Genomic DNA, 21,549 nt, shown 5'->3' on the forward strand with positions numbered 1-21,549 from the left:
CGGCTCGGCGCGGGTCGAGAGCGCAGCGCCCTGCCGGGGCGGGAGGCGCGATGGGGATGGGTTCGGGGTCTAGCGGGCGGGAGGGCGCCGCGGGCGTAGTTGGAGCCCGCACTGACTACCCGGTTTCCTTCCGGGGAAACCGCGTGGTTCACGCGACCCGGCAGGGACCGGGGACACAGGGCCCGGGCGCTGCACGTCCCACACGATCTCGTCTGCGCCGGCTCCTCCCGGTGCGGGGGAGGAGGCCCGAGCGCGGCGCCCATTGGCTGAGCCGGCCGAGCCCCCCGGCCCCAGCCCCGGCCCGAGCGCGCAGAGGAGGAGTGACCGCCCCTGCTCTGGGGTTCCGAGCCGCTGCTCCCCTACCCGGGGCGCCGCGCTAGGTACGCGGCCTGGCGCGAGGCGTTTCCCCGCCTCCCTCCACCCTCGTGCCAGCCTTTCGAGGTGCCGGGACGGAAGCCACTCTCTTCAGGCCCGGCCTCGGACGCCTGGGTGTCTGGCCCCAGGGTTGGGGTGAACAGCCGGTCTCTGAGGTCCCTCTTTCCTAGCAGTGCAGGCCCCCAAGCTTTAGCCACGGCTGGGGGAGACGTGCTCCGCGGTGGCACGTTTCCCTGCTAGGGCGGGGCGGGGAAGGGGAAGGGGTCCCGGACAGCAGTCGAGCGGGCAGAGCGCGCGCTGTAGGGGACGGGGGTGGGGAGGGGGCTGGAAGACAAGGGACCCCGTTCCCGAGTGGATGAGGAATCTTTCTCTGGGGGCAAACAGCCGCCTAGGTAGGATGTATTTCTTCACCTGTAAACAGGCTCGTCCTGCGGGGGGTCTTTGTGACTTTTCCCGCGACCGGTTCCTTTTCAACAAACGCCTCCTGTGTGGGCGGTGTTGTTTCTTTCCCCCTTCCCTTTTCCCCCTTGTCAAGAATGTTTTCAAGTCAGTTTTTCCCTTTCAGACACTCTTATTTTCTTGGATTTTCCCATCTCTTCGGCTGGGAAGGCACAAGGAAGCCCGTGCCACCCCCTTCCTTTTTTTTTTTTCCTTAACCTGGGACGTGGGGGTCGGACTGAACGCTGAACCGCCCTTCCTTTGGGCTGCGGAGGTGTCGGGTGGGACCGAGCTGGGGTCGGCCTGATGGAGAAGTTCCAGGGAGGCTCCCAGACAGTCACAGCTGAGCCATAGTGGTGGGATATAACTCAATAATAAAAATACAGCGAGAAGAGATTTTAGCTAGTGGCAAGGGCTGAGACCCTGGAAGTCCAAATACTGGCTGCGTTATCTCAGGGCTCTGGCAGGCCACTTAACTTCTCCAGGCCTCAGGGATAACTTTTTTCTCTTCCACAAAGAAGAGAACTGTCTATTCAGCATGTGATGCCAGACGTGGATACTTATTGGTTGAGTGGATAAGTGAATTTAATGAGTGGAGACAGAAAAGTGGAGGAGAAAATCAACAGCCACTTACAGTTTCCTGGGCTCTTGACTAAAATGCTTTTCTGTTCTCTTTTTTAAAATTTTATTTTAACATCTTGTACGTGTTTGTGGGGTACAGTGTATTGTTTCAACACATGCATATACTAAAGTGCTTTTCATTGTTACTGACCCTGTACCTCTGCTGGTTCCTCACCCACCTGGAGCTCACAGAAGGGAAGTAACTTTCCTGAACTCACACAGCTCGTAAGTGGGTGAGCTGGATTTGAACCCAGAAAGGGCATTCATTTCTGTCCCCACGGTCCCTTTTCACCACAGCATTTCTTGAATTTTGGGCAGAGGAGAAAGAGTTTGCCAGTCTTCAAGGGTGGCATTTGCCGGCTGGTTCTAAATGCTGTAGCAGGTGGGTGCTTTTCATGCAACGCTCTCCAAACTTTGTACTGTTCATCCCATCAATAAATAATATGGGGCACCTCCTTCCCAGGGGTCTATCTGTATTTATAAATTTATGTACATGTACTGTTATACTAGTAGATTATATGCCTACGTAACAGAAATTTCAAAAGACAAGTACAAGATAGCAGTTACAGTAAATTTTTCTTTCTAAATCCTCTATGAATCATCTTGCATACATTCTGGAATAAAACCGTTTCCTTTGGAGACTGTTGACCTGATCAGCAAGCACAGGATATTAAACTGAGGCCTGGAGAGGTTGTATCATTTGCCCAAGGTTGTAAAGCCAGGTTGTCTGGCTCCAAAGCCTTGGTTCTGCTATGTTCCTCCTCAACTCCTAGGAACTGGGAATTGACTCAGCTGACTTCCTTGTGTTCTTTTGTGCTCCTCTGCAGCTAGTCGTAATAAGCTTAACTAAGGAAGTAGGGAGGGGACAGGTGGAATCACCCTGCATCTCAGCCAGGGGTTTGCCCATGGTCTCTCCTGGATGGCAAGCAAGGGTGAGCCTGGCCCTAGGATGGCTCACCCTGCCCTTTGTGAAGAACTCGTGGCTAATCCCATCTAGACCCTCCACTTTAGACACAGGAGAAATCAGAAATCTGCAGGGTTCCTCAGCCCCTCGGTGGTACAAAGAACATAGGCTTTTGAAGTCTTGCAGATGTAGTTTTGAATCCCAACTTAGTTCAGTTGCCTCATCTGCAGAATATCATTTTTCATTATTAGAATGTCTAAGAATTCAGAAAAAAATGTAGATGTCTATCCCCATAGATTCTCTTTGGACTCCCATGATGTATTGTGCTCACCCGGGCCCCAGGTGACCTGTACCTGGGTGTTGGCCTCTATCCAGAAGTCTGGCATTCTGGCAGTATGGGCTTTTGGGAGCCAGGATGCTTAAGCCCTGGGCCTGCAGGGATTAAGTAAATTATTAAAGCTCCCATTGGTCAGTTCTTTCCAACAGAAGTTTGTCAGGAAGCTAGTTCACAGAGATGGCACATGAGTGAGAGTGCCAGGCCTGGAGAGGGTCACCTAATATGGATGCCTTACCCTGCCCTGCCTTAATCTGCTTTACTTTTTTGCCATAGGCTTCCTGCCTACCTGCCTGAATTTGGGTCAGCCCTTGGGTAGTTTGAAAGAGACTTTCATGTCCATTATCTCCTGGGATCCTCACAACTACCTTGTTAGGGAGATAAGAGACACGATGACATCAGGGTGCAATGAAAAATGACCTTGCCGAGGTCACACACTGAGCCTCCCACCTCAAAACATGCTACTAGACTTTCCAGGATGACAAGAGGGTAAAGAAAAGCCAGAGCAGGAAGGGATCTTCCAGCCCATGTCCCAGTCCTCCATTTGACAGATGGGGAAACTGAAGCTAGAAAAAGGAAGAGACTTGTCCAAGATAAGGCTGTCACAAAAAGATTTGAGGTGTTTATGGTGGTTTTGTTTTTTTGTTTTTTGTTTTAAGTTGCTTTCTTCTGCACACTCCTGTCTTTTATGCCATCCTCCACCCACCTCAAATGAGTAGGGATACCCAGACTTCAGGACTTTCCAAACTCTTTCTGGGAGCAGTAGGAATCTAAAAGTTGGATTAGACGTAACTTGACAACTAAAACTCTCCTGTGAATGGAAACAAAACATGAGATGTTCCCACGAAACTATGACCTTGGAGAAGTGACTTTCCTTGGAGCCTTGGTTTCCTTCTCTGTAACATGGAGGCCTCATTGCCCCTGGTGGATGTGGTGAGACTGGCCCAGTGCCCTAATTCAGGGTGGTGGCTATTTTAAGTGGAAAGACCCTTTGTATGGCCAGCTTGGGTATACAAACCTAGTTAACAGGCCAAAGATGATCCTCGTCTAGTGCTGAGCCTCCAGGGATTCGACCCTACTTGCCCCGGAGCTGGGTCAGCCCCAAATCCCCCATAATCAGCTTGTGACTTCAAGGAGCTCAGCTTTGCCCAGTGCCTCCTGGTCACGGGGTGTCAGGGCCCAGGGCTCTGCTCTGGCACCAAGGGTACAGGTGTCCAGTTTCCCCCTTCCCTCCGGGCTGGCAGAGATGGGGAGGCCTGGAACAAAGGGAAAAGTGTGCAGCATTGGCTCGGGGCCTGCAACCTTACCCCTTCCCTCACCTCACTCCTGGGCACAGAGGTGACAAAGCCACTCAGTCTGTTAACCGGTGTCCTCAGGATGGCAGAGGCTGGGAAGGCTCCTGGCTGGATTCATGGGCTTAGAGAGGCTGTGTCCAGGCCAGCAGCCCAGCCCAGCCACCAAAACAAACCTCCAATTGTTACCTCCCTCCAAGGGAGGGGTGGAGGGGAGCCCGAGGCTCTGTCGTCCAGCCACTCTGGCAGTTACTGATGCATAAACATTGGGGTTTTGCAGGAACTGAGTGGGGCTTCCAGGCCTTGAACATGGGCAGAAAGAAGGCAGCATTCACCTTATTCACCACCCCACTGGCTTTTACCTCCCCAGGGCCCTTGCACCCTGGAAGGGGAGCAAGCTTTTGACAGACCCCAGCTGATGGAGCCTTTGGCTACTGAGGCCTTTGCTGGACAGAACATCTGCCCAATTCTTCTAGTCAAGAGTTCATCTCCCCCTGCCCTGGCATTTGGGAGTGGGAAGGGAAGGGCTGTGCCAGAAACAGCTATAACACTGACCTTAGGCCAGCCACACCTCTTGCTGGTGTTGGTGTCTTCAGCTTTAGTGGGAATAATACCTATCTGTCTGGAAAGCTGCACTGAGGCTCCCTGGGAGCATGGGGTCTGTGCGGCAGGCTTGGGGAGTACTGGGGAGCATGGGTTGGGGTTCCACAGCAGAGCAGGAGTCCCAGATGGGCCAGATGGCCATAAGGATCTCTGCTGGAGGAAGAGGTGTATTCTCTCAGGACAGGCAGCCCAGGCAGAGGGAGGAACAGCTACCCTGGAGTCCTTGCGCACCCACTATGGCTGTTCTTCCTGAGGATCTCCTCCTACCCCTGGCTGGGTGCCTTCTTTGGCTCCCCACTGCTTGTGATAACTTGGGGTGGCCCTCACAGGAGCCAAAACTGCCCCCTAGGGTCCTGGCCCCAGGTGTCTAGTGTGCTGCTCTACGCTCCCCTCATCTGCCTCCCACAGCCCTGGGTGCTGCCTATGGCATGGCCAAAACCGGCACTGGCATTGTGGCCATGTGCATCATGCAGCCAGACCTGATCATAATGTCCAGTGTCCCAGTGGTCATGGCTGCATCATCACCATCTATGGCCTGGTGGTGGCAATCCTCATTGTCAGCTCCCTGAATGGCAGCATCAGCCTCCACAGGAGTTTCCTCCAGCTGGGCACTGGCCTAAGTGTGGGCATGAGTGGCCTGGCAGCTGGATTTGCCACCAGCATTATGGGGGACACCAGTATGTGGGGCACTGCCCAGCAGCCCCAGCAATTTGTGGGCATGATCCTGATCCTTATCTTCGCCAAGGTGCTCAGCCTCTATGGTGTCATTGTCGCCCCATCTGCTCCACAAAGTAGCCCCTCTCCAAGCCCACCAGCCACAGAATATGATGTAAAGACAACCCCGCCCAACCTTATCACAGAATGAACAGCCGGACACACATGCACAGGGCAGGCAGCTGCTCCCTCAGTAGTTGGTTTTGTACATGTGCAGTATCCTAGCGTAGTGCCCATCATCTGTCAACATGGTCCTTGCCCCTGCTTGCCCCATGCTGTAGACATCACTTATCTAGGCCGCCTGACCAGTGAGGATTCTGCACCCATTTAGAGTGCTCTGTAAGGGTGTTTGTTTATAAAAGATTTGACCTGTTCATAGGCCTGTGGAGCAGCCGTCTGTCTCCCAGCTATATGAAACCTTTAGATAGAGTGTTGTGGGGTTACCATTTGCTCTGAAACTTCCTTGGATGGAACCACTCTGCATTCAGCCCTAGACTGCCCAGGGCCAGGAGGGCAGTGTGCTGGGCTGGTGCTGGAGCTGTGTCCAATAAAGTTCTCAAATATGACTGGAAAAAAAACTTGTTTGTTTTTTTTTTAATTACAGAAGTAATGGAGCAGACTATAAAGCAGCATAAAAAGTGAAAGAATAAATATCTCCTCCCAGTTGTAACAATTCGGTGTTCACCCTTACAGACCTCTTTTTGTGCATGGCAGATGTATGCCTATAAATGCAATGTTTATGTAATTGGATCACACTTTCTACATAGTTCTGTGTGGCCCTCCTGTTCACCAGCCCAGTGCTTAGAGGTAAATACTTGTGGTTTTTCCCTCTGCTTATACGAGCAGGTGCCCTATACAAGTTCATTTACTCCCCCTTCCTTACACTAAATGTACATCTATACATTGTACTGTGCTTTTTTCCCCTTAACAATCTACCCTGGGGCTCTTTTCATATCGAGTACATACAGATGTGTTGCATTCTTTCCAACAGCTGCATAATCTTCCATTACAGGCATGTCCCACCATGATGAAGAAATAACACCCCCATTATGACTTCCTTTCTTCATACCACTGACCACCTGATGTATTTGTTTTCTGCCCCAGCCCTCAACTAAAATATCAAGTTCCATAGGCAGGGATTTGGTTTAGTTTATCACTGAATCCCCATTGACTAGACTAGTGTCATGAACATGCATTCAAGCATAATCTTTCCTTAGTAATATAATTTATTCTTAAAAAAACCTCTCTATGGAGAACTGAAGCTTTAGGGGAAGGGACTTTTTTAAGGTCACACAGTGGACGAACTGGGATTTAAACTTATCTCCTGAGAGTGACAGTGGTCTTTGCATATGCCCAATCTTATCAAATTAATTTTATGTTAGTTGAGTTGGTGCCCATCTCACCATGGAATGCACACCTCCTCAGGGGTGTCAGCTTCTCCAGGGTCCAGGTCCTGACCCAAGGCCCATGCACACAGCCCAGGGGGCCCATCATTTGCATTTAACATTCTGTTATAGCATGCATAGCTTTTCAGTTATTTAGGGAGGATAGTTTGTTCTTGCCTGGAAGGCTTGGAAAATCCTGTGCAGTTCGTGTGTTGGGTTTGCACACAGCAGCTCAGGGGACCTGGGAGTTAAAGCAAAGGTTGACAAACTTTTTCTGTGAAGGACCAGAGAGTAGTAATATTGTCAGCTTGTGGGCTGTACAGTCTGTTCGCCCCAACCACTCAACGCTTCCGTTGTAGCACAAAAGCAGCCATAAGCAATATATAAACAAGTGAGTGTGGCTATTCCAATAAAACTTTATTAATGGCCACTGAAATTTGAATTTAATATAATTTTGACACGTCACAAAATATTAGTCCTCTTTTTTTTTCGCCAGCCACTTAAAAATGTAAAACCCATTCTTAGCTGGCAGGCTGGATCGGGCCATAGTTTGCCAACACTGGCTTAGCACAAAACCCAGCAAAATGGTCAAAAGGTTTCTGAGCTTGGGCCTGGGCTATCTCTGTTCAGAATGGACAGGGCTCAGAGTTGCTGGAATGGTACTTGACCTTCATAAAAAGCACCAGGTAGAAACCTTGTTTCCTTCAGGGACTAGAACCCGGAAGCAGAGGGAGAACATGAGCAGGAGGGGCATAGAATGTGGCATCAGGGACCCCCCCAACTTGAAGCTTCACAGAAGCCAAGGGCCCTCTGGTTCTGCACTTTTTCCTCTCTGATGACGTTTTCTCATCTGTGAAGTGGGAGCAATCTCTCCCCAGAGCGTATTCATGGTGGTTAAATCAGGATGTGTGAGCAGCCCCTGGCAGGCTGCCTGGGGCCTAGCTGGTGCTGCTGATAAACGCACCAGCCTCCTCCTCTCCTCTGTGCTTTAAAGATTGATGAGCACCTTCTGCCTCCAGAGTCACTGTGGGGTGTCAGGGAGGCTCAGTCATGCTAGAGGCCTGACATCACTAGAAGGCTTAAAGGACATGGTTTCAAGAGCAGTCAATGCCTGAGGTCACCTGAAGGTCAGGCTTCTGCTAGCCCATCGCTCTTCTTTTTGAAAAGCCTTGGCAGGATGGAAGGGGTCAGCAGGCAAAACTCCAGGCTAGGAACCCAGTGAACTCATGCCCTAGTCCTGGCTTTTATTTATTGAGTATCCTGGGCACCTACCCTCTGACCTCAGGCTCCCCATCTATCAGATGACAGTGTTACAGCAAACTGCAGTTTCTTGATCTTCTTTCTTAATAATCAGAACTTTGTTCAAATGACACCTTAGAAATGTGTACAAGATAAATAGGAAGGGAGCTGTCATGGATTAGGTAAACCCCTACCACGCCCTCCTCAGAGCTGTGGCCCAAGCAGTTAGAAAGCCCCATGTCCCATACTCTGGTGCACCTTGGGAAACCACGTGGGGCACAGTGGGAGGAGGACAAAATGATGCGACATCTGGATTCTGCCAGCTCTGGAACCCTCCTCTTGCAGGAAACTCCCTACCTCTCAGTGGCAGTAGCCACATGCCCTCCCTCTGCCAATATTGACTGAGAGTCTGCTGCAGGCCAAGCCCAGGGCTGGAGTGCTGTGCTGAGGAAGGGCGCAGGGACATGGGTCAAAAGGCCACAGTGTTAGGCAAATTATGCGATGTGGCCGGGGCCATCCAGTGTCCAGCATGTGAGAGGAGGAGTCTTCGAAGCTAATACCTCATCAATGGCTTCCTGGGAGAAAGAGAGCTCTCAGCGGCCTCGGGACCCCCAGAATTGAGACAGGGAGGGTGGGAGTCATGAAATAACCTCTATACTGGACTCTGAGCCCAGGCACTTGCTGAACTGAGAGGCCTATAGCACTCCTAGGAGAGGCAGGATTTGAATTAGGTCTGCCTAACTTCAGAGGTCTTTCATCTACAACCCTGTAGGCTTGGAGTGGAGGGTCTTGGGGGGTGCCATTAGCCTGTTTCCTCCTCTCAGATCCTGCACTCATCAGGGGTTTGATAAACAGCTGAGTTAAGATGAACACCATTCTGGCTAAACAGGTACACACAGAGCCAGTTTTGCCCAAAAGCTAAATTGAGAAGGGGTAGGTTTTCTTTGTTTTACGGTTTGTTCAGTGCCATTTCCTACCCTGGGCACTCTGGCTGCAGACAGTAAGACTCAGGTTCTATTCTTAAGGAGTCTCCAGTCTAAGTGGCAGGTGGGCATTATTAAGCTGGAGAATGCAGAGGACACAGCAAGAGCAAACGCCTGGAAGAGCACAGACTGGGAATCGTAGCCCCATTCCCAGGGGTGGTGATGGGCTGCTAGGAGTCCCTGATTCTTGGCTCTACCTTGTTCTCCTACCCCTAAAATGGGCTCCCACAAGAAAGTCACAAGCTGTGGGGTTTGCACCCCTTCCCTGAGTCATCATCACCCACTATTCCATCAGCTTGACACCTAAATAAATATATGTTGAATAAATGAACTTTATTACCACATTTCGGTTCCAGCCAGGGGCTGGTGGGGGCAGATGGTGGCCCACTTGAGGGTGGCTTCCTCTCTTTCCCCAATTCAGTGAACACTTGGCGAGGAAACTCTGCCAGCGTCCAGGATGGGCGATGATACAGAACTTCACAGCAACCCTTTAAGGAAGGACATTTTATCCCCATTTCCTAGATGAGGAAACTGAGGCCCAAAGGCAGGACTACCATGTAAACCATTTCCAAGGTGAAAGGCAGCAGCTGGCTGCATGCAAAGATCTTGTTGGGCATGGTGGGTGCAGGAGTGGGAGCATGGGTGTGTGACTGCTCTCAGTGCCCTGTGCCCACCAAGGAGCAGGCGCCACATCGAGCACCCCGTTTCTTAATCTGGCTGTATCAGCCCCCCTCTTCCCCTGCACATGTTGTTCTGTCTCCTTGGAATGTAGTCTTGCCACTGCTTTCCCACTTGGCAGGCGCCCTGTGTGTCCTTCACGGCCCAACTCCAATATTACCTCCTAGAAACCCATCTTTGATTATGTTCAGGTAAAATTAGAAGTCTTTCTCCAGGGCTCCCACAGTGCATCATACCACCTCCCTGTTGAACTCAGGCCACACTAGCCTCTCCTTTTCCTCCTCTGCCTCCCCATGGGCCCCCCACTGGACTTGTCAGGACTGGGGTATGTTTCATCTATAGCTCCAGCCTGGGGCCTGGAGCATGGGTCATTGAGTATTTTAGTGAGTCCTCGTGCAGCAGCCTGGCTAGGTGGATGTGAATAGAAACCAGGGCATGGGTAGGCAGATGGTAGGGCACTCCATTTCTAAAGTGGAGTTTGACCTTAACCTGCCAAGGGCAAGGTCCAGCAGAGGGGTTTGTCCTTGGCTCCTAGCAGCCTCCACTGCTCAGCGAGGCCCCACAGATGACTTCAGAGGCCCAAAGAGCCCTGGAACATCAGAGCCAGACCTAAATAAAACAGGGCCTGTGATAACCGTACTAACCTCTCAAAGCCACTGCAACAGCGTTTGTCTCTCATGCGCTACCACATAATTATTACCAGAATCGTGGATCATCTGTATTACTTTTCACTTAATTTTTTACTTAAGTTGCTTTGTTCTAAGTCATATGGAATCTCAGGGCTTGTAAAATTTTTATCTTGAACACGTGATCCATTCACAAGGTTCAGAATTCAAAAAAGTGTAAAAGGGTATAAAATAAAGGCTCCCTTTTACTCTTCCCCCAGCCACCTGGATCCCCAATATACAACATTATCTTTCTTATGCATTTTTTGGAGTAGATATATATATTCCCCACCCTCCACACCCAGCCAGTTGGTTTTTTTTTTTTTTTTTTTTTCCTTTTTTACACAAAAGGTAGCAGAAACACACAAACTGCTCTGAGGCTTGATTTTTACTGTACACTGTAACTTGGAGTGTCCCAGATCAATACATAAGGAGCTTTATTCTTATGATTACATTATATAGCTATGGCACATTTTATTAAATCACAGGTTTGCATTGCTAGTTTTATATCTATTCTAGTGCGTACTAGAAAAATACAAATCTTGCATACCATAAGTATCACACTCTGGATAAACCAGAGTTAATGCACCAGACAAAGCCAAGCATGTGCTGGGGGCCACAGCACTGTTTTTTGTGATCTCCTGCTGATGCTTTAGTGCCTTACTCAGCCTCTTCTTTCACCCCAGTGGTCACCCTATGACTAGGGTGCAGTGCCTGGCTAGGGCCCACCAGAGGTTTGTCAGGTTCTCACTACCCACTCAGAACTAACAGCCCTGGGGCTGAAAACTCCCTAGAGAGTTGAGAGAAGGGGGACTTTGCGGGGCAGCACCAGAACGTGCTGGCAGGGGGTGTCTTTTGAGCTAGCCATAAAGGACAAGACCTAGAGCAGCCCTCCATGGCACCAGGAAAGCCCCAGCATGGAGGATGAATATCCAAGGTTAGCCAAGGAGGGGCCAGGTGGAATGACCAGTGGGAAGGAAGGACCCAGCACTCTGACATAGAATGGGGTCTGACTATGTGCTCGGGCCAGGCCAGTCTCCTCTTCCTCAGCCTCTGATATGAGAACCTTGGCTTTCACAATCGTTGCCCTGATGACTTCTAGAGACTGGAAAAAACATACTAAGAACATGTCTGATTAACAGCTATGCCCAGTACTATCCGTGACAATCTTGTAGTCAGGGCCGCTTCTGCATTCTGTGGGGAAACCGAGGTCTAGAGACCCACAGCAAGGCCATGGCCAAGCTGAGGCTTCCCTCCACATCCAGCCTGCTGGGATGCACATAGTGAATGCCGGTCGTTTGCTTTCTCTATGAGCCTCTCTGGCTCCAATCTCCTGCACCAGTGAAGGACCTGCCTAATGCTGCATCTCTTGGCTTTCTCATTTTAAAAGCCAGGAAGAATTCCCTACTTTTCCCTAGCAAGGTGGACGCCTTGCTGACCTTGCCCTCACCTGTGTGTGAGCAGCACCCTCCCACCTGCTCTCCTTTTCCCCTCCTGCAGCTGTCATGTCCTCAGTTTCCAGGGGACAGAAGCATATCGCCCTTTTTCTCCCCCAGCCCTTTGCCCATGGAAACACCTTGGCCCCCCCACACTTCCTAACCTCATGTCATGTCCTTTTCCAAAGCACATTCCTGACTGATATGTCATCTGTGTCCAAAAACCCTGAGAAGCTCGTGGTTGAGGGAGCGTTGCTGCAAAGGGCACTGGGTGGGGAGTCCGGAGCCCTGAGTTCTAGCCCTGGCTCTGCAGCAGACCCCTGCGTGATCTGGAACTTGTCTCCCTCTCAAAGCTTGATTCCCTGCTCTGTGAATGGCAGGAAGGAAGGGCAGGGCGGGACCACATCTCCAGTGCTGACTAGCATGACTGTTCCCATTTTGCAGACAGGCAAATGGAGGTTGAGGAGGGGAGTGGAGCAGGTGGCTTAGCCTGATGGAATCCACCAAGCAAATTGGCAAAGGGGCTAAAATCAGAAGCCAGCAGCTTTGGCTCCAAATCCATCTGTGTTGCTCCTACCGCATAATTCGTGCACCGTCCCCCCCCCCGCCCCCGACAACTTGCATAGGAGGCTTGGTTCCTGGGTCTGCCAGTCAGAGAGTCTGAAGCCACCTGGATCACAGGTATGGCTCCACCAGGGGAATGAGACCCCAGAGAATCCAAGGCCTCTCCCTCTCTAGCCAAGACCTAACTACAGCGAGAAAAGACCCTAATTCTCTTCTCTCCTCCAGAAAAAGTCTGGCCAGCCCAATGTCTAGAAGTCAGCTGGGCTGGTTTGGGCACCTGAGGTCAGGAAGTGGCCAACTTTACTGGGAGAAGGATTGGTGTGGTGCAAGGAGCCAGGCAAGATATCTGAACATGGGAACCTGCCAGCCAGGCCCTGCCCTGTAGTAACCTAGGCCCAGACATGCCTGTAACTGTGTGGTTTGTTTCTCTGCAGAAGCTGACGGGTCGCCTCATGATGGCTGTGGGAGGGGCAGTGCTCGGCTCCCTGCAGTTTGGCTACAACACTGGCGTTATCAATGCCCCCCAGAAGGTGAGTACTGTGCCATCCTTAGCTCACCAGCTTACTCCCTGCTCTCCACACACTCACACTGTCACCTGGGTGTCAGGGTCATCGAACATCAGCTCTCTATCTGCCTCCCCAGCCAATTTTCTGGCCATGACCATGTCATTTGCTCTTGGCTGGGCCTTAGAATCTTGAGGCTGCAGAATTCTAGAATCTCAGTGCCCATGGAATCTAGGGGTCTTTATAGGTCATCTTGACCAACTTCCCACCCAACACAGACGTTTAGAATCCAAGCAGTGCTGAGAGTAATGATGGTGCATTTATGTGGCATTCTGGGGCTACAGAGGGCTTTTGTGGTGCTTGCGTCGCTTGATGCTCACTGCAGCCCTATAAGGCTGGCAGGCAGGAGACAGTCACCACTCCCATGGTGCAGGTGGGAAAATGGCCAACATCACCCAGCTAGTCAGAAATAGAGCTGGTATCCAACACTTCCCCCCAGGTGGTCCTCGAGCTGGTGCTCACGCCCATCCCCTCAGAGCACCCTCCCCTGGAAGGCTCCCAGTTCTAGGTCCTCTCCCTGGAGGCTCCATGCTAGTCAAAGCAAAAATGTCATCTTGCCCTAGGGAACCGCAGGGGGTGGAGGTCTTTGCTGTCTTCCTTCTCCCTGCAACACATCCCAGATTTGTCCCCACTTGTTCACTTGAATGTTAGGACTGGAAGAGACCCCGGCAATCCCCTCCAGCCCAGCCTACTTGCTCTAGGGAGGAGAGAAGAAGAAAAGGGGGTAGGGGCAGTAAAGGAAAGTGTGACTGAATCCGTCCTCTGTTCCAGGCATTTTGCATGTGTTTATGACGTTGGGTGGTGGTGTCCATTTCATAGACCCGGAAACTGAAGCCCGGACAGATGAAATGACCAGCCAGCCCAAAGTCACATAACTATTGAATAGTGGAGTCAGAAGCCAAGCTCTGTTATTTTCACAACCTCAGGCTGTTTTCACCAGGTGCTTTGTCAGTTTAAAAGTCTGTAGTTTCTCAGGGAGGACAGAATGATTGTGGACAGTCCTGTCAGGACCACATTCATTGTCCAGACGGGTGAGGCTGGGAAGTGAGTGTGGCTAGCTCCCGAGCATCAGGGGCCTGTTTGGGGGAACTGGAGACCGGGCAGCGTCTGAAGTCAGAGCTGGCCTTCTTCCAAAAAGGCAGAGGTTGGCTGTGGGGGCCACGCCCAGTGCAGGGAGCAGGTCACCAGGAAGCCTTGGCCTGCTGAGTCATGCTCAGCTGCAGCGGAGGTGACAGGACTTTTCCAAGCGTACCTGACATGGCAACAGTGGGCCCATGCTTGGATCAACTCCAAGTCCTGCTTTTGCTAAGTGCTCTGAACAGCTCTTGCCAAGATGTGTGCTTCAGAGCTGGCTCCCTTTGGGAATCCTTACAGAAGGAAAGTCTAAGACAGGCGAGAAGGGAACAGGAGGTTGAGCTCTCCACCTAGGTTGCACATGGGGGTCCCCTGGACACCCCCAGATGCTGCTTTAATTGGTCTGGGATGCTGTTTGGGCACTGAATTTAAAAGCTTCCTGACTGATTCTAATGTGCAGCCAAAGTTGAAAACTATTGGATTGAGTGACATCTTGACTGTGATCACACAGTGAGTTCATGCCAGAACTAGGACTATAAGGAGAGTGTAGAGGAGGTGTTCTTCAGAAACAGAACAGGGCTGGATGAGCAGGGGGCCTGCAAAGGTGGCAGTAAAATGCCCAGAGGAGAGAAAACCTGGCATTTGGTAAAGGTGTCACTAGGGTGCACAGGAGGAGAGGAGAAGTTGGGGAACCCAACAATGTAAGCCAGAGCTGGACCACAAAGTGCCCTGTGCATAGATTTAATCTGCAAAATATCCAACCACCAGCATGGCATGGCATGACACGTTCAGACACAGTGGCTTGTGGGCACCAGCACGTAGGCTGAGCTGGGGAGTGTGGACTTCAGAGTGAAGACAATAGGGACCCATTGAGAAGGACGGATATGATCAGATTTGCATTTTAGGAAAATGACTCACGCATCTGGTGTGGTGGGGTGGATCTGAGAACATGAGACTCAGGACAGGGGAACTAGTGAGGAAGCTGCTGTTGTCCTAGTGGTATGAAGACAAACCCTGGGAAAGAAGACAGACGGGACTGGGTCGTCACCTCAGTGTGAGAACGAGGGAGAAGCGTTTAAGAATGGCTTCTGGGTTTCTGGCTTGGGTGGAGCAGGTATGGGAGGAGCTGATAGGTGGCCATGGGATGTGCAGGAATTGAGATTTGGTGTGACACCGCTGGAGATGTACAGGAGGCACTTACACCTTCAGTCTGTTCCTTAGACCGAAGATGGAGAAAAGTTAAGAATTGAAGACTTTTAAAACATGTTTTAAGGAATCAGAAGAGGAGGAGAGGGTGAAAATCAGGAACATTTTTTGTGGGGGGTGCTCCTCCAGGAGGCAGGTGTGGGAGCGGGAGTGAAGGGGCTGCATTTGGCTAGGAAGAACTAAGACACTTCTGAGGTTGAGGATGTGGACAAATCTAGAATGAAGTTCACCTTTGGAACTAGGCGAGGGGTTAGAACTGCTGTGGAAAACAGGTACAACAGCTGACCAGGGCATCATATAAGGACTGGTAGGCAGCTCAAAGGGCCCAACTGAGGCTGTAAACTGCATTTACAGGAGTATTTGTGGGCACTTCTCCAAAGGTCATGTCAGAAACCAGCCTCTGAAGACCAGAGCTGGAGGCCTGAATGGCCAGAATTGAAGGTACACATTGAAACCCGGTGGCGTTTCCGGGGGTACTCAGTCTGTTTATGCTCGCACTTTACAAACAATTCTCCCAGGCCTGGCGGGAGTTTTTCCAACCAGGAGCAGATTAGAAGTAATCGATTTAATATATGGGAAGAGAGGATAGAAGGATAAAAGAGTAAGAAGGTGCAGCTCAGAGCTGATGTGTAGTAACAGGACAGAGGGACTGCCATGCCTGGGTGGGCACCAAAGGCACTGTCCTAAGACATCACAGTAATTCGGTCCTGCCAGCACTTCCATTCAACCAGGACTTACTGAGCATCCACTGTGTGTGGATATTGTCCTAGGCGGGGGAGGGATACAGCTGTGAACACAGCAGGCACATCCTGGCCCTCAGGGAGCTGCCTTGTACATGGTCTGTACTGGACCTGCCCCTGCCCTGCGAGGACTCAGCATCCAGAGGGTTGGGGGAGACCCCTTGGAAAAAGCCAGAGTGCTATTAATGGAGGACTTTGAGGTGCTGTGAGAGCAAACAGGAGAGAATAACTAATGCTGGGGGTGGGGGAGACAGGAAGGGCTTTGTGAAGGACTTGGCAGCCAAGCTAGACCTGGAAGGGCAAGTTGGCCCCATGGGGCAGGAGGGGCAGCAGGGCAGGTATCCAGCCAGTGGGAACGGCTTTTGTAAAGCTGCCGTGTTGGGAAGCGCCCCACCGATGTGCACTTCCCGCTGCCCATGCGGGACACACCATCTTCCCTCATCTGTGTAGAAGAACTTCTCTTAGGAGACGGTATTGGGTTCACCATGGTTTGCCTACTCTCCAGAAGGGACTTTGTCCCACTAGTGGTAAAGATGTCAATTCTGCCGTTAATTGCCAGAAACTTGCCCTCTTCCATAAAATAGGCCCCAAAGGGCTTCCTCCTGGAAGTGGTTAATTAATCATAATCTTATCTTAAGTGTTTGCAAAGCACCTCCCTGTAAATCATCTCCTCACAGTAGCCCTACAAAGCAGGAGGGCTGAAATTATCTTCCCCCTCTTATAGATGAGGAAACTGAGGCTAGATGAGGTCACCTGGAGAGTGAGAGGATGAGCGAGAGGCCTCCCCCAGCCTGCACCCTGGCCCCACTCCACACTGTGAGTGGTGATGACATCCCTGTGACATCCCTGCTGGTAGCTCCTCCCCTGGGGGAGGAGGAAGGAAGCAGAAGAGGCCATCCCAGGCACAGAGGGACTGAATAAATGAACGGGGCATCCTGACCACCGTTCTGGGCTCATCTGAGAAGTGCCTCTCTCCCCACCCAAATGGCTAAATTGCCAACAAAGATGACTAAAGGCCACTGAGAAACCACGAGTTCCTGGCCGAGGGACAGTGTCAGACATGTCTAAGAATGATGCATCCTCAGAACCCAGAGAGTTTGGACTGGGAGGGGCCCAACGGCCCATTGGCTCAACTGTCCTGACTCCTGACGGAGGAGGAACCTGGTCTGGCTTAGTGAGTGAAAGAGCTGGACAGAGCTGGAGGCAAGAAGGGCCCAACTGAGGCTGTAAACTGCATTTATAGGAGCACTGCCTCCCACCCCAAGCCTTCTGTTCCCTCAGGCTGAGCTGGGCTCTAGGCTCCAGGCAGCCTCTCCTTATTTCTGTCTAGATCCAAAGACTTCTGGGTCCCCTCTCCCCTTCGCCCATCACCACTCCTACAAACCCTTAGAGTTTACTTACTGTGTGCCAGGCATTGTTCTAAATGCTTTAGAAATAGTAGTTCAGTTGTTCCTCATAATAACTGTTAGGTAGGCACCATAATCCTTGTTTTATAAGAAACTGGGGCACAGAGATGTTAAGCAATTAAACGAAGTACACCACACAGCTAGTAAGTGGCAGAGCTGGGATTTGAATCCAGAGAGTCTGGGTCCAGTCTGTGCCCCCTGACCACTGTGGAACATGGACCCAGTCAGAGATGTGCACCTAACACCCTCTCACACATCCACAGCTGCTAACTAGCTGGCCCTCGTGCTCTGACTCCAGAGCTGAGTCAAGCTCAGTCGTGTACAGACAGCTCAGTAGTTTCCCACACATGGTTGCACAATCTCTTACACCATCACACCCTTCACCGCCACATCATCTCTTAAGCCCCTCAGTTAGGTTTATGGCTTATTGGTCAATTGGTGTCGATTCTCTCTACCTCCAGCCCTGCGCTGGGCACCCGTGACACAGATGAATGAGACCATCCCCGTGTTGAAGTTTAGTCGAGAGGGAGTGCATGATACCTTGTAGTTAGCTATCTAAGGGCAGTGATGGAAGTGTGGACAGGCACAGTGCGAGCGGAGGGGGAGGGAGAAGGTACTTGGTCCGGAGAGCAGGGCTTCCTAACCTCAGTACTGTTGACGGTTTTGCTGGATTGTTCTTTGGTGTTGTGGGAGGCTGTCCTGCGCATTGTAGGATGTTTAACAGCTTCCTTGGCCTCTACCCACTAGATGCCAGTAGCCAGTGTGACAACCAGAATTGTTTCTGGACATTAGCAGATGTCCTCTGCGGGGTGGGAGCCAGTGTAATAGAGGAGGGGTGGTTATCAAGAAGACTTTCCAGAGGAGTATCTGCACATGATCTGCAAGGTGACTAAGCACAAGAGTAAGAGGCAGCACAGTGAAAGCGCAGAGGTGTGGGGTGTCTAGGTTGCATGTGGGAGTGGGCTCTGTCTGCTAGAGGAAGGGCTCATGAGTCACAGTGTGGGTGGAGGAGACACTTCATCCTGAGAATTAAGAAAAGCTTTGGTGGGGCTGCCATGGTGAGATGAAGGTCCCTCTGCTTGCAGGCGAGACCCAGAGACCAGAGACCATGAGGAGGCTGTTATGGCCAGAGCAAAGGCCTGCCCTTGGTCTGGAGGCAAGCCGTGTCAGGCTATTCTGAGAAGCAGCCTGGGTGGTCTTCCAAGAAGCACCCTGGGTGGATCCTCTGCTGTGGGGTTGGGGCCCAGCTTCTAGCTCCAACCTGGGCCTCTTCCCCCAGGCCCCAGAGAGGCCCCTGGGGACCCAGTGGGCAGGGTTATCTGCCCAGCCCCACCTGGAGCATCTGGCCCTGAGCTCCCAGCTGCCCCTGGGGTGTGGCTGAGGGTTGCTATGGAGACATAAGCTGTAGGCTGGGCTGGGGGAGGGGAGACGCGGGGACCAGCCCCAGCTGGGAGGGAGGGAGAAGCAGGAAACAGGTCAAGGCCAGGCTGAGGGACTGAGCTGGACAAACTGGCCCTTTCCTCCTTCTAACTGGAGCTGGAAGCTTGGCTGGCTGTTTAACCCCTTCATCCCCACAGTAAATCTAGTAGAGATGGGGGAGAATGGAGAGGGAGTCTTAACTCGCTGCCCTGGCGTGCTGGGGATGATGTAGAAGACCCAGGCCTCCTGGGGTGCAGGAATGTCTACAGGGAAGGATGCTGAGACCAAAACATGTACCCCTTCTCCCAGATGAGCCTCTTGGCAATAGTCTAGAATCCAAGATCAAGAGTTGGCAGAAGGGCCACATCCAGCCGGCAGCCTGTTTTTTTCCTGGTGCCTGAGCTAAGAATGGTTTTTACATTTTTAAAGTGTTGGGGGGAAAAAAACAAGAAAACTAAGTGACAGGGGCCATAGGTTGCCCACACACCCTACCTAATCTGTTCTATCTGGCCTGTTACTTGAAATCTTGCCAGTCCCTGCTCTAGATCACATTCACTCACATGCTCCCCACTGACAGGGAACTCACCACCTTGTAAGGTGGGCAATCTCATCCTCTAGAGCCTAGAAAGCTCTTCTGTCCCCTGATCTGAAGTCTGGCCCTGGGGCCTCTGCCCTCTGGGGCTGTAGACCTGCTGGGTCCCTCTTCCAGGGGAATCTAGGCAGGGTCTGAAGACAGAGCTTTGCTCCCTGAGGTAGGCCCCTGGTTCCTTCAGGTTCTTCCTTACCCTATATATTCCTTAGGGTAGTGATTTGTCTTCCAGCAGTTTAAAAGTGGAAAACCCTGTCCCTAATGCTGCTCTGAAGGTGGTGGCTCCTCTCCTTGAGAGAACAACAGTGATGACAGTAATGGCTATTCTGTGTGCCAGGCGGCAAGCCTGACACAGACACTACCTGACGCAGAGAGGAAGTCAGAACTACCTCTGTAGACGGAGACGTGTGGTCCTCACCCATAGTTGCCTGGCCAAGGGGGTAGGGGGGGCAGTGTGGGAATTCCCAAGATGCACTTAAGCATGTACAGGCTGCCCCCTTGTCCCCAGAACAGCTGCCAAGTGAGGAATAGTTTTGTACTGGAAAATATCCAGTCCCGTCTAGGGGATCTCACTGCCCAGAGCTGACCTGCTACTCCACACGAGTCCCCAGTGTCTTCAGGGGGTCTCTCTGCCCTCTGGCTTAGACAGAGATCTCTAATAGCCCCCTCAGCTCTAGACAGGCCAATGCCATGACAATCCCCCCTGGAACTGAGCAGGACCCTTCCCTTTCTCCCCAGCTTGTGTACACTCACGTGGACCCCTCAGCAGGGTGAAGAGGTTGTGAGTTGGGGGGGCAGGGAGCTGAGAAGCAGAAGAACCGCTGGGCCTGGTGCGTTTGATGTTCAGGGCTCTGACTGCCAGACTGGGGAGGAACTAATTGTGGGAAGCAGGATCTGGCTTTGAATGGGAAGTCAATAGCGGAAGCCAGGTGAGACCTCAGGCTGGTGCTGCAGTAGAGAAGTTGGACACATCAGGAGGCAGAATCAACAGGACCTGGTGATGGTTGGATATAGGGACAGTGGCAGCATCTGGGGTAATGCCCAGGCTTGTGATAGGCCCGTGAGCTGGGGCATTCAGAACAGGCATGTGCCAGGCCTCCCCTCAAATGCGAGCCAGGCCTGAGGAGGCTGCGAGTGGCTTTGTCGAGACTGGATCTGTGGGATCCTGTTAGGGGAGTAGTCAGTAGGCTTTTCTTCCCTTAGCAGTACCCAGACACTTCTAGGATGGATGCTGAGGGCAGTCACTGGGTGGAAGAGGTGACCCCTGAACTCTTCTCCACATAGTGTTCTTCTGATTCTCCAGGGACCCTCTGTCTTTCCTGGGCCAAAGGTTAGCTTGGAGTCCCATATGGACCCCCAGGGAGGAGAGGACAGAGAGCTCCCAAAGCAGAAGCAGGAATGGAAAACCAGGCATGGTTTCTTCCCAGAAATGTCAAGCACCAGATTAAGAGGCAGAAACCCCCTGCAGTCTCAGCCTGGCCAGGAAGTGCTGCTGGATGGTTGAGAGGATGAGTCTGGAGCCAAGGTTAGAGTGAAGGAGGCTGGCTGCTCACCCTTCTTCAACCCCAGGAAGTGGGCTGAGCAGTAGAGGGGCTAGTGAGCCATGGAGGAGCCAATCATGGACAAGGTTTGGTCCCTGTGACTGTGTGACCATAGGCAGGAGACTTAACTGGCATGGGGTGGGGAGAGGGGGGCTCTGATGACATTTCATTTACACAGAGTCCTCTTATCAACATCTCAAGGAGTTAAAGACCTGAGCTGCCAAACAGAAACTTCAGCATGGGTCCCTTAGGGGGACAACATGCTCCTTTAGGTAGTTTAAGCCCTTTCTCAGCACTGATTTACTCTTTCTTTGCACACGACTCAAACAAGTTCCATTAGCTGACTCCTTGGCAAATTTTAAAAAGGGTATGGAGAGTTGTGTGAGACAAGCCTCTGAACCACAGAGGAGTGGGGGAAGACCCCAAGAATGCCCTCAGGGGCCAGTCAGCACAGGGACAACAACTCTCCTTGCCCCTGTAGAGCCACAGGGACATCATTGCCCTGGAGCCCTGCTCATAGGTCTCCTTGCTCAGGCCAGCAAAGTGAGAGTGACAAGAAGGAGAAAGACTTCCACCCCAGTGATGGGTCAGGAAAGTTTGGGCCCTCAGAGGGGTGAGCATCATTTATCTGGACAGTTCCCTTATCCAGCCAGAATAGCTTGTTCTCTGCAGAACCTGATAAATGGGGCATTACCATTCTCAGCCAGTCCTCCTCTGGGGTTGGTTTTGTCCCTTGAAGAACACAAGCACTTCGTGTTTTGTTAAAATCTGCCTTCTCTC

The 21,549-nt window shown here is 51.7% G+C and overlaps 1 protein-coding gene and 1 pseudogene across 1 annotated transcript in view; both read left to right on the forward strand.

Moving 5' to 3' along the window:
- The window catches only part of SLC2A1 (solute carrier family 2 (facilitated glucose transporter), member 1), a 29,555-nt gene that overhangs the window by 589 nt on the left and 7,417 nt on the right, over positions 1–21,549 (forward strand). The window contains exon 2 of the mRNA XM_008573144.1: positions 12,666–12,761. Within this exon, the coding sequence (XP_008571366.1) occupies positions 12,666–12,761 (96 nt within the window). The remainder of the gene's footprint in view (positions 1–12,665; positions 12,762–21,549) is intronic.
- Positions 51–5,859, forward strand: LOC103590831 (annotated as a pseudogene).

The sequence above is a fragment of the Galeopterus variegatus genome, unplaced genomic scaffold, assembly GCF_000696425.1.
Source record: "Galeopterus variegatus unplaced genomic scaffold, G_variegatus-3.0.2 Scaffold882, whole genome shotgun sequence".
Taxonomy (NCBI): Eukaryota; Metazoa; Chordata; class Mammalia; order Dermoptera; family Cynocephalidae; genus Galeopterus; species Galeopterus variegatus.